Here is a 26848-nt window from a genome sequence, read left to right as displayed (position 1 = left end):
TTTCTTGCATTAGAGGCTTTAACAGCTGCGTCAGCCAATGCACAGACAGCTCTGATACAAAAAAACACAAATCATTAAAAGTGAATGCAGATTATACGCTTTTGTCTGCTGTCCAAATATTACACTTTTATCAATATTCTATTATGTTAATATGACATTCACATAAGATCATATTTTGAAGAATGTTCTTGTCCATATAATGAATGTCAATGGGATCCAAAACTTTAAAGCCTCAAAAAGGCAATGAAGGTTTCATGACATTAATCCATATGGCCATCCATTTCACTTTAAAATGTATGCTTTTATTATGCTTTTAAATGTTTAACTCATCCAGTGACTTCAAGAAATCAGATGCACCTTTTGTTGAAATGTTTATTATTATTATTATTATTTATTTTTAGTATTTAATTTTTTATATTTATGTTGTGCATAGACTTTCTACAACATGATATTTTTCAGTTTGCAAGTGACATTTCATTACAAGGTACCATGATGGACATACAGTACCATATCTTAGAAACAAATAAATGCACAAAAAAAGCATACAAAAGGTTAAATAAAGTAATACTAAAATAAAGATTACATATTAAAATAATCAAAATATTTGAAAAACAAAATACTAATTTTTTGTTTGTTTAAATATTTTGTTTTTCAAATATTTAGATTTATTACTTTAATATTTAAATAATTAATAAATTATAATTTAAATAATATCTGGGAATGCCCTTTAATTGCTTTTCACTATAAAAGGTATGTTTTTTTTTTACTTGCAAAATTCTCATTTCACAGTATGTTTAAAATTATATGACTCTTAAGATTTACTCTACCAATTTAGTCTCAGTTTATTGGCATCGGAGTGTGTGTGTGTGTGTAGCTATATATGTAATATATATGTACTACAGGCTTAATATGTGTGTATAGGCCTCCTGTGTATATTTAGGCCTATTATGTATATGTAAAACACACGCATATATGCATGCAAATATACACATATGCTCATATGAATGATATGAACATAAGTATAGACATGTAAATACATCTGCATCTCAATCACCCCCCAGGCACCCTTAATCGGTGTGTGTCAAACCCGACAGGAGAGGGCGAGATTTCATTAAAAACAGTCAACAGGTGAGACAGCGGCTAGCTGGCGGGTCGCCGCCTCTTCACGCGGAGCGTGTCGATCTCGCCCTGCAGCGCAGCTAACGGACCGCCTTCAGCCTCGCAGTCAGGAGAGAGACCGCTAGTTCTCCGCAAGCGAAGAGGAAGACGCTCGCGGCGCGCAGCGATGAAGAGCAGCGCGCGCAGGACGCGTTCACGCGCATGATCCCGCACCGAGCGCCAAACTTTCAGAGGACGGACGCGCTGATCCGGATCCGAGTCGTCGAGGTGAGCGGGGTCTGAACTCATTTCTGTTTATAGGCGTTGCGCGTTTATCTAAGAGAGACGGAGAGGCTCCTCTCACGCGACGAGCTTATTTTAGTTGCGCACTGAGACTTCTCTTAGCGCGCGTTTGTGTATTTTCCGTAAGCTCGCCTCTTCTTTACACCCAGCGCGGTGGTGCGATGCTGACGAGTCGGTTTCGATCGCTTCTCTAAGCTGTTTTGAGCTGAACCCTCCCAAACACCCAGTCATCATTTACCCACCTTCACGTTCTTTCAGACAGCCATGCTTCTTCTTCTAAGGAGCTCTCTTCTTTGGTACAGCAAAGGCCAACGGTCTCGTGCACTTTCTGCAGAAGAAAGAAATCCAGACAGGTTTGGAAAGTTGAATGAACGATGGCGACAACTTTTTTCCTCCCCAAAATTGTAGTTATTTTACAAGAACTGGCCGTGTTTTCCCGTCAGGTCTGGGCTGTGGAGCCTACGCCGAGCTGCTGTGTTAGTGTGGATTACACGGCGTCCATCAGGGGGTTGATAAAGATCAATGATGATTGTGAAAGAAAACTCGCCGGGAGCGTGCTGTTGGGATTCATGCACATCTCTGATCGACAGATAAGCCGCACGCTATTTTAGTCGTGCCTTCGGTTAAACAGCTTTAAGTTGAAACTTTTATGCTCGTGCTGTGAATGCTCGTCTCTGATTGAGTCGAGGTGATACCGTCTCATTTCGGAGGCAGCCAAAATTACGATTCAAAGGGTCACGAAAGGTTCATATTTTGGGTTTATCGCAAGCTCAAAACGCTTTCATTTTCTTGTAATGTGCATTTCTTTTCAAGGAATCCCAGGGGTTTTTCACTTTTCCAAACCTCTGTGGCGATTGGTCGTGTTTACGAGAAAGGCGACCCTAGTGGCAAAGAATGATTTGGCATTTTCGTTCAGACCAACGCCAGAAGACACAACATGCCAATGTTTCTTTCTGAGGCCATCTTTAATCCGCTTGGGATTCGCTCTTAAAAACGAGTCGTTTCAAATGATTCAGAGTCGACTCTTTCTTTTGAGAGGCAGTGACTTCATGCACGGTGCACTTTCCGATTTTAACCGATGTTTTCACTCAGGTAGAGCTGCGTTACACGCTTTTCAAAAAATGAGTCTATCTTCATATTTATTTACAAGACATTCGCAAACGAATGCATTGCGATGTTTGTGTCACATAACCCGATCCATATGGTTTGCTCTCAGTGTGTAGTAACTTGCTTGTTAGCGCACCCGGTGCAGTGTTGCACACGTTCCCGCAAAACATGAGTCACAAAAAAACATTTGGGTGACTTGTAGAAGCAAGCTGGAGAGGCATGTTTGCTCGAGCGGGCTCTCGGTGATGCTATTGTGAGGCTTATGACAGATTTAGTGTAGGTACGCTGTTAAAAAACCAACGTGCTTAAGACATTCTTCACAGCGATGCCGTAGAAGAACCGTTTTTGTTTCCTTTGAGAAACAGGACGGTTTATGGAGCCATTTATCCAAAAAAGGTTGTTCTATCACGAATTTCAAAGACGATAGAGAGTTAACCTCACTGGATATTTCCTTTCCGAGTGTCGCAATATGCACCAACAGCCAGTATGATAATACGCTGCTATATTCAAGTTCATCTGTTTTGGATAAAAACCCGAATGTGCTTTTGGTGCCGTCCAGCAGATGTTTCCCTTTGAACGTGTTCTGAAACATGCAAAGGGCAATTACCAAGCAATCATTTTGCAGAAATGTCAGCACTGGCACGTTTTTCCAATAAGCCCGAGCTGGAATAATCATCGGTTACTAAAGCACTCTCACCGGCAGACCGATGAGTTATTAGCTCTAAACAGAGCAATAAACAAGGATCAATCCTACAGCCTAGAGACAGGGAAGCTAATAGATCAAAGAGCGAAGAGACGCAGAGGGAAAAAATGAAGTTAGAGGCTTAAAGGAATGGTTTTGTTTTGGGGGGGGAAGGAATATGCGATATATAAACGAGCCTGCTGTTGGGAAACATAGTAAGAGTCAGACGCAGAAGACAGCAGCATACTGGAGGTGAAAGCTGGATTAAGCTCAAGATTCAAAAAAGGAATGCCGCAGAGCTTTTTTTAGAAGAAAGATATGCAGGGAGGAGGATTTCAAGACGTGACTCATCAGGAAGACTGATGAAATCGTGTTATGTTTCGCAGGAGAAAGTTGTCTGCGAATTTCCAGTCTGTCAGGGTCACCCCGTGTGTGTCGGTTCAAGGCCGCGTGCGATTCTGTCACGAATAAATCGGCGTTTCACTAGACTTGAAACGACTTGATCGGGGCGTTTTTAATGAAAGCGTGTGCTCTTCTGTCAGGGGTCTGTCGCATTCCTTTCGTTAAGACGACGTTTTCACAACACGCACACCCCCGTGGGATCTCATGACGTATTTTACGTAAAATGGGGTTCTACAAAACGTACATTTACTATACTATATAAACGTTGTGCATTATTTTTCGGCGTCTAAACGTGCAAATACACATTTTTAGCATTTAAAGGCACAGCACTGACATATTCACAAACATTATTCCTTGTTTAAAATCATCCCTTGATCGAATGATAAAAAGGCATTGGCGTAAATAAATATCCTGATAGAAAAGATATGTTCATATTTGATGTTGTCTAGCTAAAATACATAGGTATTTGTGTCTATATTTGTTGAAATATTTGTACATTTTGTGTTTGTTAATGTCACATATTAATACCTACGTATAAAAAATCCGACCAGGCTGCACGTTTGAAGCGCAAATAATTTGACAGTTTATTGCGCTATTTTTATGGAAATACCGTACTTTAAAAGAATAAGTTCAAATGCAATGTAATATTTTAAGACACGTAACTGCATGCTAATACATTTATATTAAATGTTATATTAGCTACTAATTTTTATATGTCATTTCATAACTGCTAGCGCCTTTGAAATATGGTTGAAGTACCGCTGAATGAACTGAAAAAGCATTTATGGTGTAATAAAATATCTACATTTTAGCTGTAATTACACGTTTGCAAAAATTAAGTTGCACATACTGTGTACATTGTATTTACATTTTTATAAATACCTATAATTACATTTGTAATTAATTTCTGTAATTACATTTATAATTACATTGTTGGCCCATACCTTACGCTTTAACCCACCCTTTAACCTACCCAAACCACCAAACCTGCCCCTAACCTTACCCGTATCCCCCCACAACAGCAGCAAAAGTGTTTTTCAACACAACATGAACACAATAAGTACTTTTTAATGCAATTAGTAGTTATAAAGTGTGACCGTATATGTACAGTGTGGTACAGTTCATTTAAAGCAAGAAGATACTCAAAGTGTACTGTATTATGATTAAATCATGGCTGAAAGTTGCAAATGCAAACAAAGCAATGTGCCTGCTGTTTAGTCAACGCATCACAAGTGTACTTATTTAAAGCACAGCCTAAGATTATTAAACGTTTATCTCGTTCAGATGAAGCACACTACAATCCAGCACAAGTAAGCACACTTCTTGTTGACCTTTAGTGTGTATAATGAAACCGGATTTCTCGCTCAATTAAAAACCAGCTTACTTTTGCGTTCACAAACGAGATAACATTCGCGCTGCTGGAAAATTTCTCAATCCGCGTCGGATAAATGCGGGAAAAGCGCTCGGTAATCTCATCGAGTGAATGCGTGAAGCGAAAATATGCAATCTGGCTTGTTAATGCAATTTGCGCTCTGTTCTGAAGCATCTGTTACGGGGATCACCTCTTGTCAGACTGTGCTCAGGAAATGAGGTCTACATGGAGACGCAGTTATGCAAACGCTCACACGCGTGCACACAGGCGTTTGCATGCATGCAACACACACACACGCACACACACACACAGACGTACCACAGTATTATCAAATAACTGATGCCGTGCCAGCCTGGATGCTGTTACAGAAAGCATTTCGCTCGCAGACAGACGGACATGCAAATATTTCCCACAGTCTCTCAACAATATAAGGGTACTGTAGGCCTCTGACATAAACATCGTAAAAGCACGGGAAAGGCACGACCCTTTCTACCGCCGAACAGGACGTCTTTAGGGATGTCTTAACTTAATTCCTGCTAGGACGAGAGTGAGAGTTACGTGCACACGAACGGCGTTTCTCTCCGTGAGTTTTGGACGAGAGCGACTTCTGGTCATTTGCATTTCTGGTTTAATAAAGCTGCATTGTGTTGCTGCAGCAAGACAAAAGCTGGACGGAGAGAACAACAAGTCTTCCTGTCTGCTCATTCACCAGAATGTCACAGTAACCTCGGCGAAGCAGAAGATCTGACTCTTGGTTTCAGTTTTAGTGTGGCGTGACTTTCCTGACTCTTGCACTTGTTCTGCCTGGGCCGGCGTTCGAAGCACAGCCGTGCACGGTGATGAATGACAAAACATCACAAGTGCTGTTAGCAAATGAAATGCATCTCTCCGTCTCGTCTGTTCTTTTGCGAAATACTCACGTAAACAGTAACTTCCGCCGTTTGTTGAGCTGTCAAACTGCTCCATTTTCAGCACAACAGGAAGCATCTGCAGTGAGATAGAACAACCGGCGGAGAACATTCCCTCTCTCTTTCCTTCTCTCCCCTTTCAAACACACACACAACACACACACACACACAGACTCTCGCAGAGTGTATTTCAATACATGTTACAACCAAAGGAAGACGCGTCATACACTGGAAACGGTCAAAAAAAGTGAAACTTCAGGGATGAGTGAAGGCCAAAACAACGAACGCAGAACAAAGACACAAATTAAACTAATAAATAAATACAATAAATGACTGCCCTGTCAGAATATGTCGTATGTTATACCTCCTAATCATAATAATTACCCTGTGTTCTGGCTAATTTGTTTCTTCAAACAGTTACTGCATATTTTTGTATATTTTAGAAAGGGAAGATTTATCAATAGTTGATTTGCAGTTGGCAAGCTGCAAGAATGAAAAAGAAAAAATGTGTACAAATGTGTACACACACATATAGTACATATATATATATATATATATATATATATATATATATATATATATATATATATATATATATATATATATTGTGTATAATTAGCACAGTTTCTAAATCCTGGCTTTAAAAAGTTTTTAAGCCTTTTTAGAATATTTGGCCAAATGAAAGTGACCAAAAAAACAATGCAATAATATATAAATATATATATATATATATATATATATATATTTTACTCTTTAAATTTCACAAATGATAGTATTATTGGACAGCAGAAATGGTATTTCCTTGTAAAACGTATTCTTATAATCTTTGTTCTTTTTGAAAAAAAGATCATTTTGCACAGTGAAGTGAAAGCTCTCCTGAAGATACCGGTTAATAATAATAGATTCTTGTTCGCAATTATTTCCATTATTCATCATCTCCATCTCCACTACATCGCAATCTTTGTGTTTTTTATTTCAATGTCAAGAGTTTTTATTGCAGTGAGCAATTGATGTAGTTCTCTCTGCAAAGCGGCTTCGCTGCGTGATTATCTTCCCACGTAAAGCCTGTGTTCTTGCATCTTTTGAAAAACGCAAGAGATATTTTTTCGTAAGGTTCGAGAGCACTTTTGGCAAATTAGACCACTTTTTACCAAGTTTTCTACATCTCCTGAGCCGCAACGATCCACCCGCGTACCAGCTGTCTCAGGCCAAACTAAATCGGACCGACTCTACAGCGAACGCTAGACTCTAGTGTAATGAATAATACGCTCTCAATGAATAAAATCTGCTCTTTCCATTATTAAATCTACACATCATTACTTTTATATTCAAATAATAATAATTTAGTTGTTTTTTGAGCACGCCCGCACACACAAAATCTAATCTAAACTGGCAGGTTGTGCCTGTAAAAAAAAAAAAAAAAGAGAATAAATACACCTGCGAGTTACAAAAAAAAGCCGTTTTCTGCAGAATAATGTCCTCCGCTGTGATTCTAAACTGACGCAAAGAAAAAGCGAGCTACTTTTGTTCAAGAGTTTCAAACGAAGTTAATATGGAAAGAAAAAGTATGACTGCAACAAAGCATGAAATCATATATTGAAAGGAAAGGCACTGGCATTGAACTGTGTAGTGTGTTCACGTCTATCTATTATTCCTGGCACGATAAGACCATCAGTTTGTCGTAAAATAACAGTTTTTAAACCTATAGCATTAATATTTGCTTTAAACTGATGCATCGTATTCTTTTATTACCATTTCAGATGTGAGTTTGAGGTAAATGTACATACGTGAGCAGAGGAAGATACCGTTTTGCGGTCAAATGAGTCATGTGGTGCAACCAGCGTGCAGGAAAATACAGCCGCTATCGTGTGGCCAAGCATAGAAACGGCCATATCTGAGCCTCAGGAAATACAAATTGATGCACATTGCCTAACCGCAGAAGTTAATGAGCGAGCCTAAGCAGGGTCTGGTTTTTATCGGTATGTTTCTCTGGTATAAAATTGAGCGAGGTATTGCAGACCGCTACAGTTAGTCTAATGAACAACAGGTTCATGCACAAGTTGTGCACCATTGTCATTTTTAAAGCATATGGAGATCTAGTCATCTCGGTCGGCCTTTAAAGCCTTGAAAAACTGCTAAAATGCACTTGCATGCAGATGTAGATGAGTTAGTTGTTTCATGGAAACAGGTTTGGAGAAACGTAGCATTACATCGCTCTGCAGCGAACGGGTCCAAGCAGCTGATAAAAACATCACAACGATGCACTCCAATCCATCTTTAACATCTTGAGAAGATAAAAGTTGCGTGCTTGCGAGATACAAATCCACCATCAAGTGAGAAAGTCCTGTTGTCTGAATCGCGGATCAAGCAGTGTTTACACGTCCAAACAGCTCTTAGCTAATATGTGTGTGTGTGTTCTGATGTGAGAGACAACAGAAGATGGACCCATTCACTGCAGAGGACCAAAGCTGCATTTCTCCAAATCTAACGAAGAAACAGACTCATCTGCATCTTGGATGGCCCGAGGATGACCACATGTTCAGCAAATTTTCATTTCAGGGCGAGCTATTCCTTTAATGCATTATTAAATTGAAAAATCGCAATCAAATGAAATATAGAATTAAAAAAAAAAAATTGAAATCGGCCAAAATAAGTGAATTGTGTCGACTCTCAAATGATTTCCTGTTAAATCTTTTATGCACGGCATTGTTAATCATACGCCTTGAGTTTATAGCAAGTGCTTATTTTAAATCAGCTATAACGCAGTGTCAAGAATTAGTTGTCTGACACAGATGCCATTCCTCTAAATAGCATGTTGTGTCTCTCACTTCTCAATCACCCTGTTTCTTTTTCCACTGCAGTAAGGCCTTGTTCTGCCTTTGACAGCAATCGTAGTAAATAAAAAAAAGTATAACATGCTTCCGTGCGAATGAAGTCATTTCTTCCTCTAATGAGTGCTGTGTGTCTGATTGGATCTTTGCAGAGTCGTGATAGAGAGACAGAGAAAGTCTCCAGAATGAAGTCAGGCTCGGCTTAGAAATATCGCTCAAGCCCTGAGCTGTCAGGACACACACTCTGCAGGAGAGACTGAAATATTCAAAACACCTCTGCCATAAAACACCGGACAAGCGCGCACACACACACACACACTTCGATTAAACCCCTGTGAGGATCAATAGTTCTGGGGTTCTGTCACCAAGCAACAGAAGCTTCAGAAAACAGCTGCTTACAGACGACAATTGCACACACACACACACACACACACAATGCACAAACGCACATATACACACACGCAGGCCTCAAATTGTATCAGAGAAACATTTTTATGCAGAACTTTCTAAACTGATGCATTTCTTTTTAAAAGAAATCCAGATTATATCCAGCTATTCTGCTATAGCTTGCCTTTACTATGAAAAATACGCTACTTTAGACATTAATACATGCCAACTAGCAGTTATTAGAGTATTAGTAGACAGTCTGCTTAATATCTCCTAACCGAGAGCTAGTATACGTAGTTGTGAATTAGTTGATGTGTAGTTACAAAGTTACTTATAAGCTAAAGTGGACTAAAATAAAGTGTAACCAAAAATGCTACGAAACTACATTGAATTCATTTGCATGTGAGCGATGAGCTCAGTGCTTTTCCCTTTTTGTTTGTCTTGACAAAACCTGAACCTAACAACTGTCTTACTAACTATTAATAAGTAGCAAATTTGCAAATTTTGTTAATTGGACCTTAAAATAAAACGTGACCGTTAGCTCAGCATCAGACAAAGCATGTAAAAGCACCCTTGGTGCTGAAATACAGACTATTGCTCTCACATTAGAAAGTACGCTTACATTAACTCTCTTACATAACTGACAAAATCCATAATGTTTATATATGCATAACCAAAGCCGATTTTTTTCAGCTCAAGGGTGAGTTACGTTTGAGGGATGAAGGACAGGCTGTGGTTTGGCGCTTGTGTTTCTGTTTTAGGATGTGAAAACAACATATCTGGCGAAATAGTTAGTGCGGTAGTTTTTTTAGGCATTGGGTAAGATCAAGAATAAGGCATTAATATGTGCTTAATTAGCAATAATAAATGGCTAATATTCTAGTGATATGCATGATAATGGGCGACTAACAGGTAACCGTAAAATAAAGTGTTAGCCTGTGAAGGATTTGCATCCCCAGTCCACTCAAAGGGAAATCAAAGGGAGGTTTCTCAGGTTTTGCAGACAGCAGGCCGACTGTGGCTCGCGATTCAGGACTTGTGTCAGATCTGCTGTTAGTCTGAGTTTGAGAGAGTCTCGCTGCGGCTCTTCTATTAAATCTATTATTCTCTTCTCTCTCTCTATGAGGGCTATAATTGAAAGTGTCCACCCACTTCTCTGCAACACACACACACACACACACACACACACACACACACATGCACACATTCCACCATACAATGAGATCCTATATTCGTGTAGCTTAATGGAGGCTTGTGTGTGTGTGTGTGTGTGTGTGTGTGTGTGTGTGTGTGTGTGTGTGTGTGTGTGTGTGTGTGTGGTCATGCATCATTACCCAAGATGCCTTATTTAAGGATCCACCACTGTCTAGAGGATTTTCCTTGTATTTTTGGTGCTTTCTGCCAAATATAGCACTGAGCCTAAATTACAAGCCAGTCAGAGGACAGGGAGATGGCTGGCTGGGCGTCATATCTTATATGTTTCTCTCTATAAACTGTATTGTTTCGTGCGTTTTGTTCGTGTGGAATTCTGCATAGCGGAATATAATTTGTGTTTCCATATGGAGAGGTTGATCACAATGGGATCAGAGTGTGTTGCCATGGTTTCCTGTTGGCCACCTTGCTAAGGCTGCATGAGCGTGTGTGTGTGTGTGTGTGTGTGTTCTGTCAGTAAAGGAAAGCACAGTGAGTGATAAGCGTGTGTGTGTTGTGTGAATGATAGACTGCGGTTTGGTGCTTGTGTGATAACTTGAGGTTTTCTGTTTGTGAAGAGGTCAGTTGCTTGGCTGTCTCTCATGATATTTCTGTGCATGTGAATTACATTGAACGAGTTTATCAGTTGGCACATTTGGTACGCACTATTTTCTCAGACTGCACGATGCTGTCTTCAGCGGGTGAAGACCAAAATGGAAGAGTCTTTTACAAATAAAACACGTTTCTGAATTTTTGGTTTTATTTTAGACTGATGCTAAAACATTTTATGCCAATTAAGTTGCACTAGATATTTTATAAAACCTGCTGTTAAAGGAATAGTTCACCCAAAAATGTAATTTCTGTCATTATCTACTCACCCTCGAGCAGTTCCCAATCTGTATGAATTTCTTTGTTCTGCCGAACACAAAGTTTGCAACCAGACAGTTTTGGGTCACCATTGACTTCCATAGTAGGAAAGAAATACTATGGAAGTCAATGGTGACCCAAAATAGCCTGGTTACAAACTTTCTTTAAAACATTTTCCTTTGTGTTGGGCAGAACAAAGAAGTTCATACGGATTTGGAAATACTTGAGGGTGAGTGAATGATGACACAATTTACATTTTTATACGGACTATTCCTTTAAGAGTTGCTCTACCATCAGAAATGGCTTTCTGTGTCAAGTGTGAGGCATAAAACGTTAATTTCAAAAAACACTATTAAAAATATACACTATTGAAGGTTCAGTGATGCCACTGTTTCCAAAAAAACCATTCTGTATTACGAACCTACATTTACACAAAAGAGTCTATGCTTCTTACTTGCAATTAACCATTACATTTTAGCAATGCTTTAATATTAATATTATCTGAAAGTAGTTTTTTTAAGTGTATGAAATTACAATTTGAAGGACACTATACAATTATGAAAGTGTAAAGAAACATGCAAGTGGCCTTTTATTTCATTAATATTATATCAACTGCAAATACATTTTCAAAAAAATACTTTTACATGCTGAAGTACAGCACAAGTGCATATACAACACAATTAAGGTCACTTTTATTTCACAAGGATGTTTAGTGCTTTCTTCTCCTTATAGTGACAATCTCTATTCACAGATAAAAGAGAAGAGGAAGATCACTGGACGAGAAGAGAAAGACAGAAGACTGTTAGAAAGTGAAGGTAGAGGAAGAAAAAGAGAGCTATGATGGATCCGTTACCTATGGATTCAGGAACAGTAGATGAGTTGGTGGACTTCTGCATACAATCCTTTGGTGAGTCTATAAAGAAACAGTCTCGTGCTGTACACGAAGAAGTTTGGCTGGAGCATTTAGTCCGATGAATTATAGCAGAGAAGAAGCAGAACTTTATACAGAAATGGTGAATCAGCAAACAATAATCATGCTTTTTATGAACAATGCTTAGCTAGTAAAGGTCAAGGAAGTCGACCGAGGAAGTCACCACAAAAGGCAAAGCAAGTTTATTTTTATAGCCCGTTTCGTACATTCAAAAGTGCTTTACAGAAAAGGAATTGATATAATCACAAAAGCATTATTCAAAAATACACTTTTATGAATACAAAATATAATACATAAAATACAATGCTACAGATCTACTCAAAAATGTGTAGCTTTATTTAATAACACTTCAGATTAAAACATATTATTCACTATAGCCTAGGTACTTATTAGCATGCATTTTACCAGCATATTGGCTGTTTATTCATATTTATATAGCACAGATTAATGCTTTACTCTGCATGGCCATATTAAACCAATCCGATGCCTAAACATAACTACTACAAAACAACTACATACTTTCTACAAGCAGCAAATTAAGAGTTCCTTGAGTGAAAATCTTAGTTAATAGTGAATATGTGTTCCCTAATCGGAAGAGTTGTTTATTTTTCATATATTTTTCTGTGATGTTTGTGTTTTCAGACAGCGAAGGCACGATTAAAGACACCTCCTTTGTAAAAATGTTTCTGATGATGCATCCTTGGTATATATCTTCCACCGATCTATCCAAGAAACTGCTGCAAAAGTATCCTTCATGCACAACCTTCCTGTTGTATTTTTCACGCGATCGTACTTGACCGATATATTTTAACTTCATTAGATTGTTACGTCCATGCTAGATTGACTGGAGCTAACTGTTCTGGTATAAAAAGCTGCTGTCCTTTGGGTCAATCAAAGCAGAAGCGATTTCATTCTTGTTAATATATATGTCAAGCTGAATGAAAGAATATTTGATGCAAATCTTAGAAAGGTCATTTTGTTTTTGGGTTATGTGTTCTGTTGTAAGCTTGGCTAGTGTTGACATAAAATGAAAGCCTAAAAAATTAACTTTACACCCTGAACAAACACACAGGTCACAGGAAGGAAGCGCTGAGGATATCAGAGCCAAAATATGCCACCTCGTCAAGTAAGACAAATCCTGTATCTCATGCAAACTCTCCGTGGTGTGTCTCATCTTCTCTTTTTCATTGTATTCTTCTCTGCTCCTTTTGCATATAGGTACTGGATTTCCGAATTTCCAGTAGAGTTTGATCTGAATCCTGCTTTGGCTGACCAGATAAAAGACCTGAGAGAGAACCTGAACACTGGCGGCAATGAAACACAGAGTCAATTGATTGATGTAGAGAGTGTGTAAGTCTGCAGACACACACCCACACACTTTATTGTCATTTTCCCCAGGATAAGCGGTTCACCAAAAATTTAAGTTTTGTATATTTTTTATAGTCATCTAGGGTTCCTAGAAGAACCTTTAACATTCATGGTAGCTTTCCATTTCCAACATTAAAATGTTCTTTATACAACTTAACTTTTTACTGAAAGGTTCTTTGGAGAACATAAAATGGTTCTTCTATAGCCCCTTTCGCACCAGAGGAACCTTTTTATAGTTTAGTCCACAAGAAGTAGGAATGATTTGGGAAGGGGAACTAATGGGAACTAACTTAGCTTAGGATCTAAAACAGTTCCATAGGATCTTCAAGTGACGTAAGTGTACGCTGATTGAACGAACCATGTGTGCCAGTGCAGGAAGTTCATGTTAAAAATAAAGGAAAAATAAAGTTCATTTTAATGGCATTTACCTGTTGTCTTTGCTCCGTTGTGCTCTGGAACCTAACTGGCTAGTTCCTACAACTTAGTTCCTAGACAGTGCGAAATGGGCTAATGAAACCTTTTGAAACCTTAATTTTAAGGGCGTTTAAGGAACCTTTTGTGGAATAAAACGAGGATGCACCGTTGATTTTACATTTTCAGGTCATGAGGGACCTAATTACACAACACTGTCAGGTTTCAACATGTATGACCAGTGCCAAGAATAACAACATTAGTCCTATCTGAAATAACACATTTTTCCGCTGCAGGCCCTCGTATAAATGGAAAAGACAGGTTACCCAGAGAGTTCCATCAATGTCAAAAAAGAGAAAAATGTCTCTTTTGTTTGATCACCTTGACCCCTGTGAGCTTGCTGAACATCTGACCTATCTGGAGTACAAATCCTTCTGCAAAATAATGGTACGTTTGTGGGCGCAGGTTTTACATTTACATTTAGCAGAAGCTTTTATGAAATGAAGACAATGGAAGCTATCAAAATCAGCAAAAGAACAATGATACACAAGTGCTGTAACAAGTTAAAAAGGTTAACAGGTAATAAATATATTAAAACTATTCCATGAATGTAATAAAATTCCCTAAAATCCTTTTTAACTGCCATGTGAAAAACACCAGAGGGTTCAAAAATTACTTTTTTTAGAAAGCATTCAGAAATCTCTTAATGGTAACGTAATGGGAATCCAAGCCAATTGTTCTTGCAACATATTTTTGTTATCTGTGATGAAGTCATATGACTTTATTTCTGAAATGCAGTCTGTGACCGTCTGTTTGATGTGTTTTTCAGTTTCAGGATTACCACAGCTTTGTGATGCATGGCTGTACGGTAGATAACCCCATCCTTGAGAGGTTTATTACGCTCTTTAACAGCGTCTCGCAGTGGATTCAGCTGATGGTTCTGAGTAAACCAACTGCACCGCAGAGAGCTGCTGTGATCGCACACTTCTTACAGGTCGCACAGGTCAGGAACTTTAACTTGGTCCTACTTTACATCAGGGGTCTATGTGTATCTATCAAAAGAAAAATTAAACAGTTTAGTACATTTGTACTCACGATAAGCTACAGGAAACAGGTTTCATGGTATGAGTCGATTAAGGATTGGTTAACAGTGTAATTATAAATGTAATCACGGAAATCAATTGCAGATTTAGCTTTATGTGTGACTACATGCAAGTGTTTTTAAATGCATGTACACTGTAAAAAAAATAGTAAATTAAGAATATTAGAGTACATTTTTCCAAGAAAATACGATTCCAGTCTGTAAAACAGCTCTGCACAGTTTAGCTTTAACTCTAATCAAACACACATGATCCTTTAGGATCACTAGAAACTTCCAAACAGGTGGGATTTGGAGCCAAAACGTGGCCCTCCAGGAACTGAGTTTGAGACCAATGATGTACACAATGCTTAATGAATGTTAATACATTTTAATGTAAACGCAACAATTTTGTCATAATTAGTTTTTCGAGACCTGCATGAGTTTCTTCCTTATGTTGAACGCAAATGTAAATATTTTGAAGAACCAAACATTTTTTGGTCCCCTTTGACTTCCATAATAGGGAAAAATTCTGTGGAGGTCAATAGCTAATGTGTCAGTTGCTAGGTTACCAACATTTCAGTTTGTGCTGTCGAACAATTAATCGCAATTAATCGCATCCAAGATAAAAGGTGTTTTACATGATATATGTGTGTGCGCACAAACATACAGCATATATTTTTCTGTTTATGTAAAAAAAACCTTTTTATTTTCACTATTTAAAATATCTTCTTCAATGTTCAACAGAAGAAAGAAATTCATTCAGGTTTGGAATGACGTAAAGGTTAATAAATGATAACTGAATTTTCATTTTTAGGTGAACTATCCCTACTGTTAATTAGCTTTATTCATTTATTTGTTTGTTGAGCTTATTTACAGAACGTATTGGCACATTTGGGCTTGTAAGTGTTTGATCGATGAATTCTTTGTGTGGTTGAAATGATCATTTATAGGGGAGTAATACAGTTGCTATTTATGTTTACGCTGAGCGCAAATCAGCAAAAATCCATCTAGGAAACGAAGTGAAACCAAAGACCTACAAAACATTGATTCCTGGTGTAGACCTTAAGTACAATGACAGCTAGACCCGTGTGACTTTTCTTCTCTTTGAATTTTTCAGAAGCACAGTGGGGCTCCATCACCCCCTGCTCTTGTTCCTCTCGATGATCCCTTGTTCTCTTCCTTCTTACGGGCCCCTGAGCACTTCCTCTTCCAAAATATCACTTCGACTGCTGCTTTTATATCTTTCTGATCTTTCCCTTCCCTTTCACAAGGTTTCCCGCTCGATTTCTTTTCCTATCGAGTTGTTTTTGAGGTGCTAGAAGCGTATTTAGGAACCAAAGAACAAATATGTACGTGCATTTATATTTTTTTATTAAGGGTTCAAGCACCAAAGTGACAAGAACCATGAGCGAAGACCCCAAACACAGTGGAATGCTCTCAAATCTCATTTTACTAGACACACATAGACATATATCCATCCGACACTGAAAAATGGTTTCACAATATTGTAAATAAAGATTATTGGAGTTTGTTTTATGAGAAAATACTATTTCGGTCTTTTTTTTTACATTTGATTGAATGTGTTACTGCTGTTTCTTTCAAAATTATTAGTGTCATTTACTTGAAAACTGTAAGAAAATCCATTTATTTCCATTTAGGTACTGCTTGTAGCTTTAGCCAGCATGTCTAACTGTTCACACACAAAACCTTTTTGGGATTTTTCAATTTTTCAATTTGAAAGTGTTCCTGGTTCATTCAGCTGACAAGCTGTCTTCGCTGGCTGATGTCTTGCGCTTTGCTGCACTACTATACCCTTTAATTACTGCCACTTACACGTTAGTGCCCGCTTTTACGTGTCAGGTTTATTCAACTTGCTATAAAGCGTCCGCACAGATCACAATGATTTGCAAACTGCGACGTTCACACATATGGAGTGGTTAAGCATTGTCATATTTGAAATCTGTTATCTTAAACTTGAGAGTAACAAGAAAGGTTTTTCTTAGATTTTGAAGAAGGTAAAACTAATTGTGCGCAGCACACAATCTCATGTTAATCTTGAGTGCATATAGTAGTACTGCATCCTTCATATCTCCAAAAAATCTTTAGTTTTATCATATTTATAAAAATAAACATACAGCTTTACGATTCTCTCCAACAAAACACAGACACAATGCTGTTTCACCTACCGTCTGCACTTCTGAATCACGACCGGGATCTTTTATAGCTTTCGGTACTTATGAAACTCCTTTGCTGCCTGGAAAAACAAACTGCATTTACTATTTCACGTAACGCTGGGTCCTTTTGGAAAGCTTAAGAATTATCTTTCCCTTACAACCCAAAGCACACATTCTTGCCGAGTGAGCCCTGTGCATCGAAGATCATTTATAAGCGCAATCTCGTTCTTTTTGCATGCTTTTGGGGAAAATGCCCATATAAGGAGTTCCACCAATGATCCAACCATCGAAAAAAATCTCCCAAACTTGTGCAAACATGGAAGTAAGATTTTTGGCACATAAATACAAATTGTTTTTTGAAATTTTATCCATACATAGCATGAGTATCCAACTCTTTTACAGTGTTAACAACTCGATGCACAAAACTGCATGTCACCCCCCCTTTAAGGTTTGGGTTTCAAAGAGGCAGACATCTTTCAATACATTTCTATAAACTCTAAAGGTTTCCAAAAAATCTACTATTTTTGTTTTCGATATTAGTTCAGAACGATTACAAACAAGACAAAAATATATAACCACTATAGTATACCTTGAATAGCTTACCTCCAAGAGTTTGATGAATATGCAGCTTTCAGAGCCTCTTAATAGCATGAGCGTGTTCTTTGTGAACTATTTTTATTATTTTAATTCTACTTAAAGGGCACCTATTATGCAAAAAGTTGTTTGAACATGGATGTGTGCTGGCAGTGTGAACCACCCAGTAATCATAAAAATCCAGCCGCTCTTTTTTTAATCCCCATAAATCATAAGCAGCCGTCTGCAGAATATGTAAAATATGACATCGCGTTTTGCAGGCCCCATCCACGACTGTTTACAGACACTGTCGTACTAATGCCTTCTTATTAAATCTGCAGAAGTTATTGAATCTAAAGCAGTGATTTTTCTGCTCTCTCAATTTTGTGTTTTGCTGTTTAAGTTGTTCATTAAGAGTGTTTCTAGATTACGTCACTGCCTATACTTGTAGAAACAATGTGACTGCCAATACTTTTGGCCACGACTGTATTGTTTGGGTCGTATTAAGAGTGTAGAGAGCAGTCGACATTTTATATTACTTAATACACAGATCTAATATAAACATGCAATTTCTTTCCCAGACTGTGTTTTTGTAACTTAAGCATGCTTTTAACATAAATGTGTGCATTTGGCAGTTTAAGCACGATAAGACATGAAAGAGAGCGAAGTTGACAGTCGCTTTCTGCAAGAATACTTCGGAAACTTGCACAAATTTTTAAACTAATATCATTATTTCAGTGCGATAGACCTATTGTGGAAACTGTGGGTGGCGAGCAGTAGCTCATTTGCTTTTAAAGACACATTTTCAAACTAATATAAAAACAACATGTGGTGTATTTTGAGCTCAAACTTCAAAGATGTCCTGGGGATGCATCCAGATCTTCTAAATAGGGACACAATAGGTGCCCTTACAGATTTTGTCAACCTCATTCTCTTTTTCTTTCCCACTTATTCACGCTCTATAGAAACTGCTTCAGCTGCAGAATTTCAACACGCTGATGGCGGTGGTCGGGGGTCTCAACAACAGCTCCATCTCTAGGCTCAAAGAGACACAGGCGCACATCAGCAATGAAACCAATAAGGTACATGCTACGCCTGTCACTATACACATGTACATCAGACCCAACCTGATTGCTTCAAACAAGTAGCTTACCTTCTGAATATCTCTTTCAGATCTTTAACAGTTTGCTGGACCTGCTGACGTCTTGCGGAAACTATAGTCAGTACCGGCGCCGCTTCGCAGAATGCACTGGTTTCCGATTTCCGATCTTGGCTGTTAATCTCAAGGACTTGATAGCTGTTCATGTCGCTCTTGCGGACTGGACAGACCCTCAGAAGACTCGCGTCAACCTGACTAAAACTCAGCAACTCTATGTCATCCTCCAGGAACTGGCTCTCGTGCAAAACAATCCTCCCAACATCGAGGCCAACACAGACTTGCTCAATCTACTTACAGTGAGTGCATGTGTTTTATGATTGAATATGTGTCTCTTTGTAAAAGCTAGTGTGAGAAAATATATTGATTTCCACCATGGAGTGCTGCAGTGAAAATATATGTTTGTAGGCCAAACTGTAAGTTAGCGTCACTCAGGCTGACTCAATGCATTTCATTTTAAGGTGTTCTTTTTACAATGCAAATATACGTACTGAGTGATATTAATTGACTACATGTACTTACTACTTAGGGTTTGACGTGGGATTATTTGCATGCAATTATGCCTAATTTAGTGTTATTACAATAGTATATAAATGTAACATGCAACAAGGTCACCTTAACATAAAGTGTTATGATTTTTCCATTAGCTTTGGATTGTTGCAGAAAATAAGCTCTACAAGCACCAACAACTTGACATGTTTTAAGGCCAAAATAGCATAACATAGGCTTTAAACAAACTACACCACGGTCGTGTGACCTAAAGCAAGCTTCTGACAACTTATTTAAAATAAAGTTTCCTTATAGTTTGTAAAAGTGCAATTATAAACACAACGAGGCTGTGAAAGCGACTCGTAAGTAGATGAGTTTGCCTGTTGGTTGTGATCCTGTTCAAAATCCCCAACAATCTGTAGTCCAATATAGCCACTTGTTTGTTTGTTTTTAAGAATTGAAAGCAGTAAAAAGAGTGGTATTACTAGTGTATTTCATGCTGTAGTTGTAGAATAAAACGTGAAAATATCTTGTTAAATGCACACCTTATTTCAGGCATTTAACTAAAAACCCATAGAAAAAAAAAATCAACTTCAGGATATAAAACTGGAATATGTATGTACGACTGGGTTTCAACTTGCATATTCCATATTTCTCACCTGAAAACAAGGAAAACAAGTTTTGTATAGTCTAGTTTTGCTCTTGTAAAGCCACAAATAGATACATGTCACCGTTGCCAAAGCATTGCCATAGGAACCAAATATTTTTAGTCCTCAGTAAGCGAATAAGCATATTCTCCTTAATAATTACAATAATTTCTGCAGTGGATGAACATATCATGAGAATTCATGTCTGATCAAAAGCTAACTATTTCAGAAACTAAATAGGCAAAGTCTCTAAAGTTTTCTTTCATAGTCCATTTGACTCTCACAGTTTTTTTTTTTATAAAAGTTGTTTCTGCCACTGAATAAAAAAATACATGTAAATAGTTTCAAAATATATAATGTATGATAAATATGCACACTACATGCACATATTTATACACATAATTATGTAAACAAAAACTTTTATTTTGGATGTGATTAATCACGATTAATTGTTTGACAGCAATTTATTTTTTCATTTATTTATCTACCTACCTGCCCGTGTTGGGAATGGGCTTCTTTGAGGACTTTCCATTTGAATAAAATACGCATAAAATCTGATTGAATATATAGGAAATAAAGATGTTATAATGTATGTATTCTTCCTAAAAACGTTGTATTATTCACTTGCAATTTATTGAATCCTTATATACAGGTTTCTCTGGATCAGTACCACACAGAAGAAGAGATTTATCAGCTCTCATTACAGAGGGAACCCAGAGCTGCGAAACCAGCGGTCAGTTTGTTCATTTTGGTTAAGCGTATTAATTTGTCATATATTTATTCATGTTCATCAATCAGAAAAGCAGACGTTCGTTTATAAAGAAATGTAGAATTTAAACCCACAAGATTAGATTTATAATATATTTGAAATAATGTGACTTTATTTGTATTGTTTTCTGATTGGTGGATCAGAACTCAAGCTCCTCCTCCAGTCCAACTCCTAAACAGCCGTCAATGATTGACGAGTGGGCAGCATCAGTCAAGCCCAAAGCTGATCCTGCCATCATCAGCAAACATATCGAGAAGATGGTGGAAGTAAGACAATCAACATTTTTCTTTTCATCCTAATTTGTTTTGTCGCCGTCTTATTTAGTGCAGTAAACTCTCCTATATGTTTCTTGGTTAACCATGCAGTTCTAGTAATTTGCTTGACAAAGAAATGTGTAACGGAACTTTCTATATTATCCATCAAATTCAGTCTCTGAAAGGTAGATTTTGCCCAAGACATGCTTTTGTGTTCTATGATATTTTGGCCGTAGCATTGTGTCTCACTGTTGCTTAGTGCAGGGTCAAAGGCATGAATTTGGTTGCACTGACTGCATATTGTCTCGTTTAATTTCCAGCGTGTATGATGTATTTGTTGTTTTCTTTTCGTAGTCTGTGTTCAAGAATTTCGACACAAATGGCGACGGCTTCATCTCACGTGAGGAGTTTGAGTGTATCAGGAATAACTTCCCTTATCTCAGCAAGTTCGGAGAACTCGATAAAAATCAGTAAGTGCATTGATGCCAAACGAGAAATTGTATTCATTTGTAAATGTCGAGGTCCTGGAACAGAAAGGAGCGACGGATCCAGGGAGAGATGCGTCTTTCTCATTTTCTGTATTTCTCCGTTCATCAGGGATGGAAAGATCAGCAGAGAGGAGATGATAGATTACTTCATGAAGGCCAGTTCTTTGCTCAACTGTAAGATGGGCTTCATACACACCTTCATTGAGACCACGTATGTGAAACCCACCTTCTGCGAACACTGCACCGGCTTTGTAAGTTTCATGCAAGCACATACAAATAGATACATATGGTTGTTTTTACGATGTATTGTTATTGTTTTAATTATTAGCGTTTATTATGGACAGTTTTAGAAATTAGATCTAGTCTGAACACACTGGCTTTGATCTGCTGGTTTATTTATAGCATGGTGTGTTGCTGTGTATCATTTGCTGTACCCCAGTCCCTTCCATTGAGTGTATGTGGGGCTTTCACATCTACCTGTGTGTGTGTGTGTGTGTGTGTGTGTGCCCTCTGATGTTGTGTTTGTGCTCTCCCTTTCATCTATTGTTTACCTGCTGTGATTCTCTTTCTCTCTCTTGATCTTAGTCGCTCCCTCTTCTCTTCTTCGTACTATTTTCCACATCTTTTCTGCATGTCCTTTTAAAGTAAAATAACATATTTTCTTCTTTTTTTAAGATATGGGGATTTTATAAACAAGGATACAAATGCAAAGGTAAGAGAGAGCTGTGTGTGTGCATGTTTGGTATGTTTATTTTACATTTTGTATATTATATTAAGCCATAACTTTTTTTAATAATGCGTTCCAGAACCTGTAAATACCTACAGTGTTAAGGTGGACGGTATCAATATTGCATTGTCCTGTTGTATAACACTTCCTCAAGATTTCATTTTGTGCTCCAGAAGTCACTGTGGCCTCTGAGGTTAAATGCAGAAATGATCATGAGTTCATTACGCTGCATGGGCACTGGAGCTTTAGAAAGGATTCAAAAAGACTGTAGAAAAATCATGAAAGCATCCCATATTACTTCTGAAGTCATATGATAGCTTTGGGTGAGAAACAGACTGATATTTAAGCTGTTAACTCAAGAACCTCTGCAATCGGATCAATGAATCAGTGAGCTGAACTCAAGAACCGAATCAGTCTGATTAGTGACTGAATCATTCAGACCGGTTGTGAAAGCATCCCATATTACTTCTGAAGTCATATAATAGCTTTGGTGGGAAACAGACTGCTATGTAAGACATTTAATCAAGAACCGGATCAATCTGATTAGTGAGTGAATCATTCTGGCCATGATTCAACTCAAAATAATTATTTGGTTTCTAAACTCATGAAATCCAAGGCATGTGCCATGGAGAGCTAGGGTGAATGTTTACTGGCTTTCAGTTGCTTACACAAAGCTATTAAATAGTTTTAAATAGCTTGGATTATAGCACAAGGAATATGAACTGCTTTTATGGAGCTGCTTTTGCATCTTTTTAAGCTTAAAACCTGTGAAGCTTTGTCAGATTCGAAGTTAAACCGTATTAGCATAGATTACAATATTCATCTCAACTTTACAGTGGTATTACAGTGGTGATAAACTAAATGATGAACTAAAACATACATCGTTTCTTTTCAAACTTGTATGTAAGTTAATCATGTATGCAACTGCAGTTAAGTTCACTTGAAGTATATTAACTTTAAATATAGCATATCAAGTGCTTTAGTGTGTTAGGAAACACGTTAAAATAAAACAAGACAAATGATTACTTAGATGTGCACTTAAGGTAAACTTGAGAAGCGTCTTTACATTAGTGGCCTTTTGTTTTGAGTTATTTTAAAATATGAAGATTTTTTTGAAATTTGAGAAAAAAAAGTTTTCCTCCTGGAAACAAGACTAAATATCTCACGTCATTTCGCTCATTTAGGAAATGCATTTTGATTAAAGATTTTTTTAGGCATTTCAGCTACAAACGAGAAAAAATACTAAGTAAGATAAGACTTTTTTTGCTTACTGTCTTATCACCTTTGTCCACCACCCTAAATACTAACACTGCATCTCTCTTTTTCTCTCAGTTTGTGGTGTGAACTGTCATAAAGCATGTCATGGACGCCTGACGGTCGAATGCCGTAAAAGAACGAAGAGCATCAGTCATGAGACCCCACCGTCACTGCAGTCCAGATCCTACAGCTTTCCTCTGCCCAGCAATGCCCCGTCTAACCTGCAGAACACAGGTACACCCACACACACACACACACACACACACACACATCACATAACTGAAGAAGAGCTGTGTTTACCAGACTCTCTCTGCCTATTTCTGCTTGCTCTTTGTCCTTCAGTCATCACAGAAGAGGATGTAGAGGCGGCTGAACAGGCTGTCTTTGACTGTCATCTCTAAATTGGTACGCCAGCATTCTGCATCGCTACACAAATACATTTCTCAGAAAACCATTTTAACATTACACGCGATATAGTATCATTAACTGCACTAAAAAAGCAATATATTTAAAATACATTTAGCTACATATATCATTTCCATATATAAAGCACATTTATACTAAGTACGGTTAAAATCCTGTTAACATTTACTTCCAAATGATCCAATGACTTACCGATATAAAAATGTAACTAAACTTTATTTGCACGCTGCTTGTGCTTTTTCTTAATATTAAGTCTAAAAGGTCTTTTAATATCACTTTTGATAAGAATTGCATGGTCTTTGAATAATTAGCCTTTAAATGCAAGATATATAAAGTATATCTAAATATACTAAGCATATCTTTAATTGTATTTCTGCATAAGTTCTGCACATATATGACTTAAAGTATACCAGTTTAGTACAATTGCGCATTACTGTGAAGTAGTATACTTAGCATGAAATGAATGTATTTCAAATGTATGTATTTTTCACTAGATTTTTGTCCGACTTCATGAATGATCAGCATGTCGGCAAGGAGTCTCGCGTTGAGGCAAATTTCTTCCAGTCGCGCCTAGCACAACAATGTCGAAGGAAAAAAAAAGATGTAAGATAGGGGGTTGAACGTGGACATGCTGCTATCTGCTGGACTGAAGCTGCAACTGATCTACCGCCTCCTCCCTGCTCAAGTCTGAATGTAATCTCGCACATATCTCACAATATCAAGCGTATTTGTAGGATTCATCGTTATGGTGTGCATTCTTCCCAGGTTGCTTGAAATACCTTTTAATTATATAAATGAAAAGGAGGAATATTCAGAGACTCTGAGGTACGGGAAAGTTTTTTTTGAGTACGTTCGCTGTAGTGATACAATCTTTGGTTAAATGCAACTGAATCGGAGCTTGAAGTCACCAGAGCGGTCGTGGTGGCATAGATCAGGCGTGTTGGCATCTCTAATATTATGCAACCAACTATGTTATTTAAACCTTTGAATATATTGCATCAAAATGTTTCAAATGAATGTATTTCGAAAGAGTTAACTGCAATAAATAAAAGAAGTAGTCGATATTTCAGCCGTAACTGATGCATCTGTTTTGAACGCTGTAAAAAAAACCGAAACAATGATCTGTATAGATAAATTATGAAGGATTGTAGAATTAAAAGAGTTAAAAGAATCAACTGAAACAATGGATTTTTTGTAAAGCCATTCACACCATGACTGAACATTCGCCAGACAAAGTTTGTTTGGTTGTTGTTGAGAAAATAAGATTTCATCTTTCGGTTTTCAGCCGCGTATCTGAGCATTAAACACTAACCGATAAAGAAGTGAATTGAAAGAGTCATACACTCATGATGGTTTAGATGTAATACAAATGAAATGGCTCCATGGCTCCAGTGGAGATTTGAATGATTTCCAATACCTTATTTTAGAATGCTTCAAGTTATCAATATAAAAATGTGAATAGGAAAATGGCATCTTCGTGGGAAAAATGACATTATCATGGCCTTTCGCTGAAGAACTAAATCTAATTATAATGGTTATAAGTAGTTCTTGTGGTTCTGTGTTCAAAAGATGTTTCCTTTTTCTGCCTCTGTTGTTGTGAGATGCCAAAAACACCATCTGTTTCACAACACTAGGTTCAAAGTTGAGAATATTCCCGCTCTGCCTCTTTTTTAATGTACTGTATGTCGTAGCATTAGCTGTTAAGATGTAATTTACAATTTTTTTCCAACGATCTGAGAAATGTTGATATTAGCCTGGGGAATCTGACTCTTATATTACTTAGGCATGTAACATGTTTTGTATGCATATTAACTGGTATGCTTTTTTTCATATATTCTATGCTTTTCGTCGAATGTTTTGTTTTATTTGTACAGTGTTTTGTCATTAATTAAAAAAATGAAGATTTGTTTACAGTGACGATGTATTTTATCTGTGGTGTTGCACACTGTAATACAAAAGATGATTTTTTTTTTTTTCATGGTGATGACTGAATGTATTTTTTTCATGCAACCAACTTTTTAATGTGCAGGTCTGTAGGATTTTTCAGTTACAATAAATATCGATATCGCAAAATCCACACGAGTGACTAAATTATATAAGCATGATTTATTCAATTGACTTTAGACTGCTTTGGGATTAAAAATATATGACAGACAGGATCGAGTAGTGCCCCCTTGTGTTAAAAATTGATTACATTTGATTGGTGTCCTCAAAATATGATGATAAATGTGTTATGGCTTACCTTAATGTTTTTGAAAACGTCTTTTTGTTCCTTGGATTTATGCAACTCACATTGGTCACATTTCCCAGAAGTCAAATTTACACAAATTATATCTTTCGCAAAAACATAAATGTCAGTGTTTTATAGACGCTTACGAACGGGACAAACTGCAACGCTCAATATGGCGGAATACTCCCGCCTTCTAAAAGTAACAACCAATAACAGACTGCGTCGCTGAAGCGACCGTTAGAAGCTCCGGTTCCCATAGAAACCCGAGGCTAGGCCAGCCAATGCGCATGCGCGTGTCTTACGCGCGCTGTATGATTTTGAATTACGCAATCTCCGCTTTTAAGATTTCAGGATTTCCCCGTTCATGCCTCGTAAGAAATAACGTTCAAAAGCGTCGTGTAACTTGCAATCTCATTCATTAAGCTGTTACGTAGCTACAGTAGTTATGTTTCTCTATTTAGTCACATCATAAGACGAGGTCTGCTTTTGAAATAGCCAGCTTAGGCCTATATTGTTTCACTGTTACCGCATTCAATAACATTGGTGATTTCCATATTTACAATGATTTAAAAAATAAAGGCGGAAAATGAAGGATAAATCAATTCTGCTGTTAAGCTGCTGTTTGCGCTGCAGACATGCAGCTCTCAGGACCACTACAGTTCCTCATGTAACTATACAATAAGTAGTTTTCAAAAGGCATACGTTTGAGAAATCATTTGTTA

The 26848-nt window shown here is 37.6% G+C and overlaps 1 protein-coding gene across 1 annotated transcript; it reads left to right on the top strand.

Annotated features, from left to right (window-relative positions):
- The first annotated feature begins 1131 nt into the window (after nt 1-1131).
- Nucleotides 1132-25973, top strand: LOC122348779 (RAS guanyl-releasing protein 2). The gene is made up of 17 exons (XM_043244637.1): nt 1132-1386; nt 11900-12055; nt 12722-12824; nt 13152-13205; nt 13298-13429; nt 14155-14305; nt 14688-14861; nt 18652-18768; nt 18860-19141; nt 20631-20711; nt 20891-21013; nt 21356-21471; nt 21599-21740; nt 22165-22201; nt 23549-23707; nt 23816-23878; nt 24391-25973. Exons 2-16 carry the CDS (start codon nt 11986-11988, stop codon nt 23872-23874), a joined length of 1800 nt encoding a protein of 599 aa, XP_043100572.1. The 5' UTR covers nt 1132-1386; nt 11900-11985; the 3' UTR covers nt 23875-23878; nt 24391-25973.
- Nucleotides 25974-26848: the final 875 nt, after the last annotated feature.

The sequence above is a fragment of the Puntigrus tetrazona genome, chromosome 7 (assembly GCF_018831695.1).
Source record: "Puntigrus tetrazona isolate hp1 chromosome 7, ASM1883169v1, whole genome shotgun sequence".
Classification (NCBI taxonomy): domain Eukaryota; kingdom Metazoa; phylum Chordata; class Actinopteri; order Cypriniformes; family Cyprinidae; genus Puntigrus; species Puntigrus tetrazona.
This window is presented reverse-complemented; position numbering and strand designations above follow the sequence as displayed.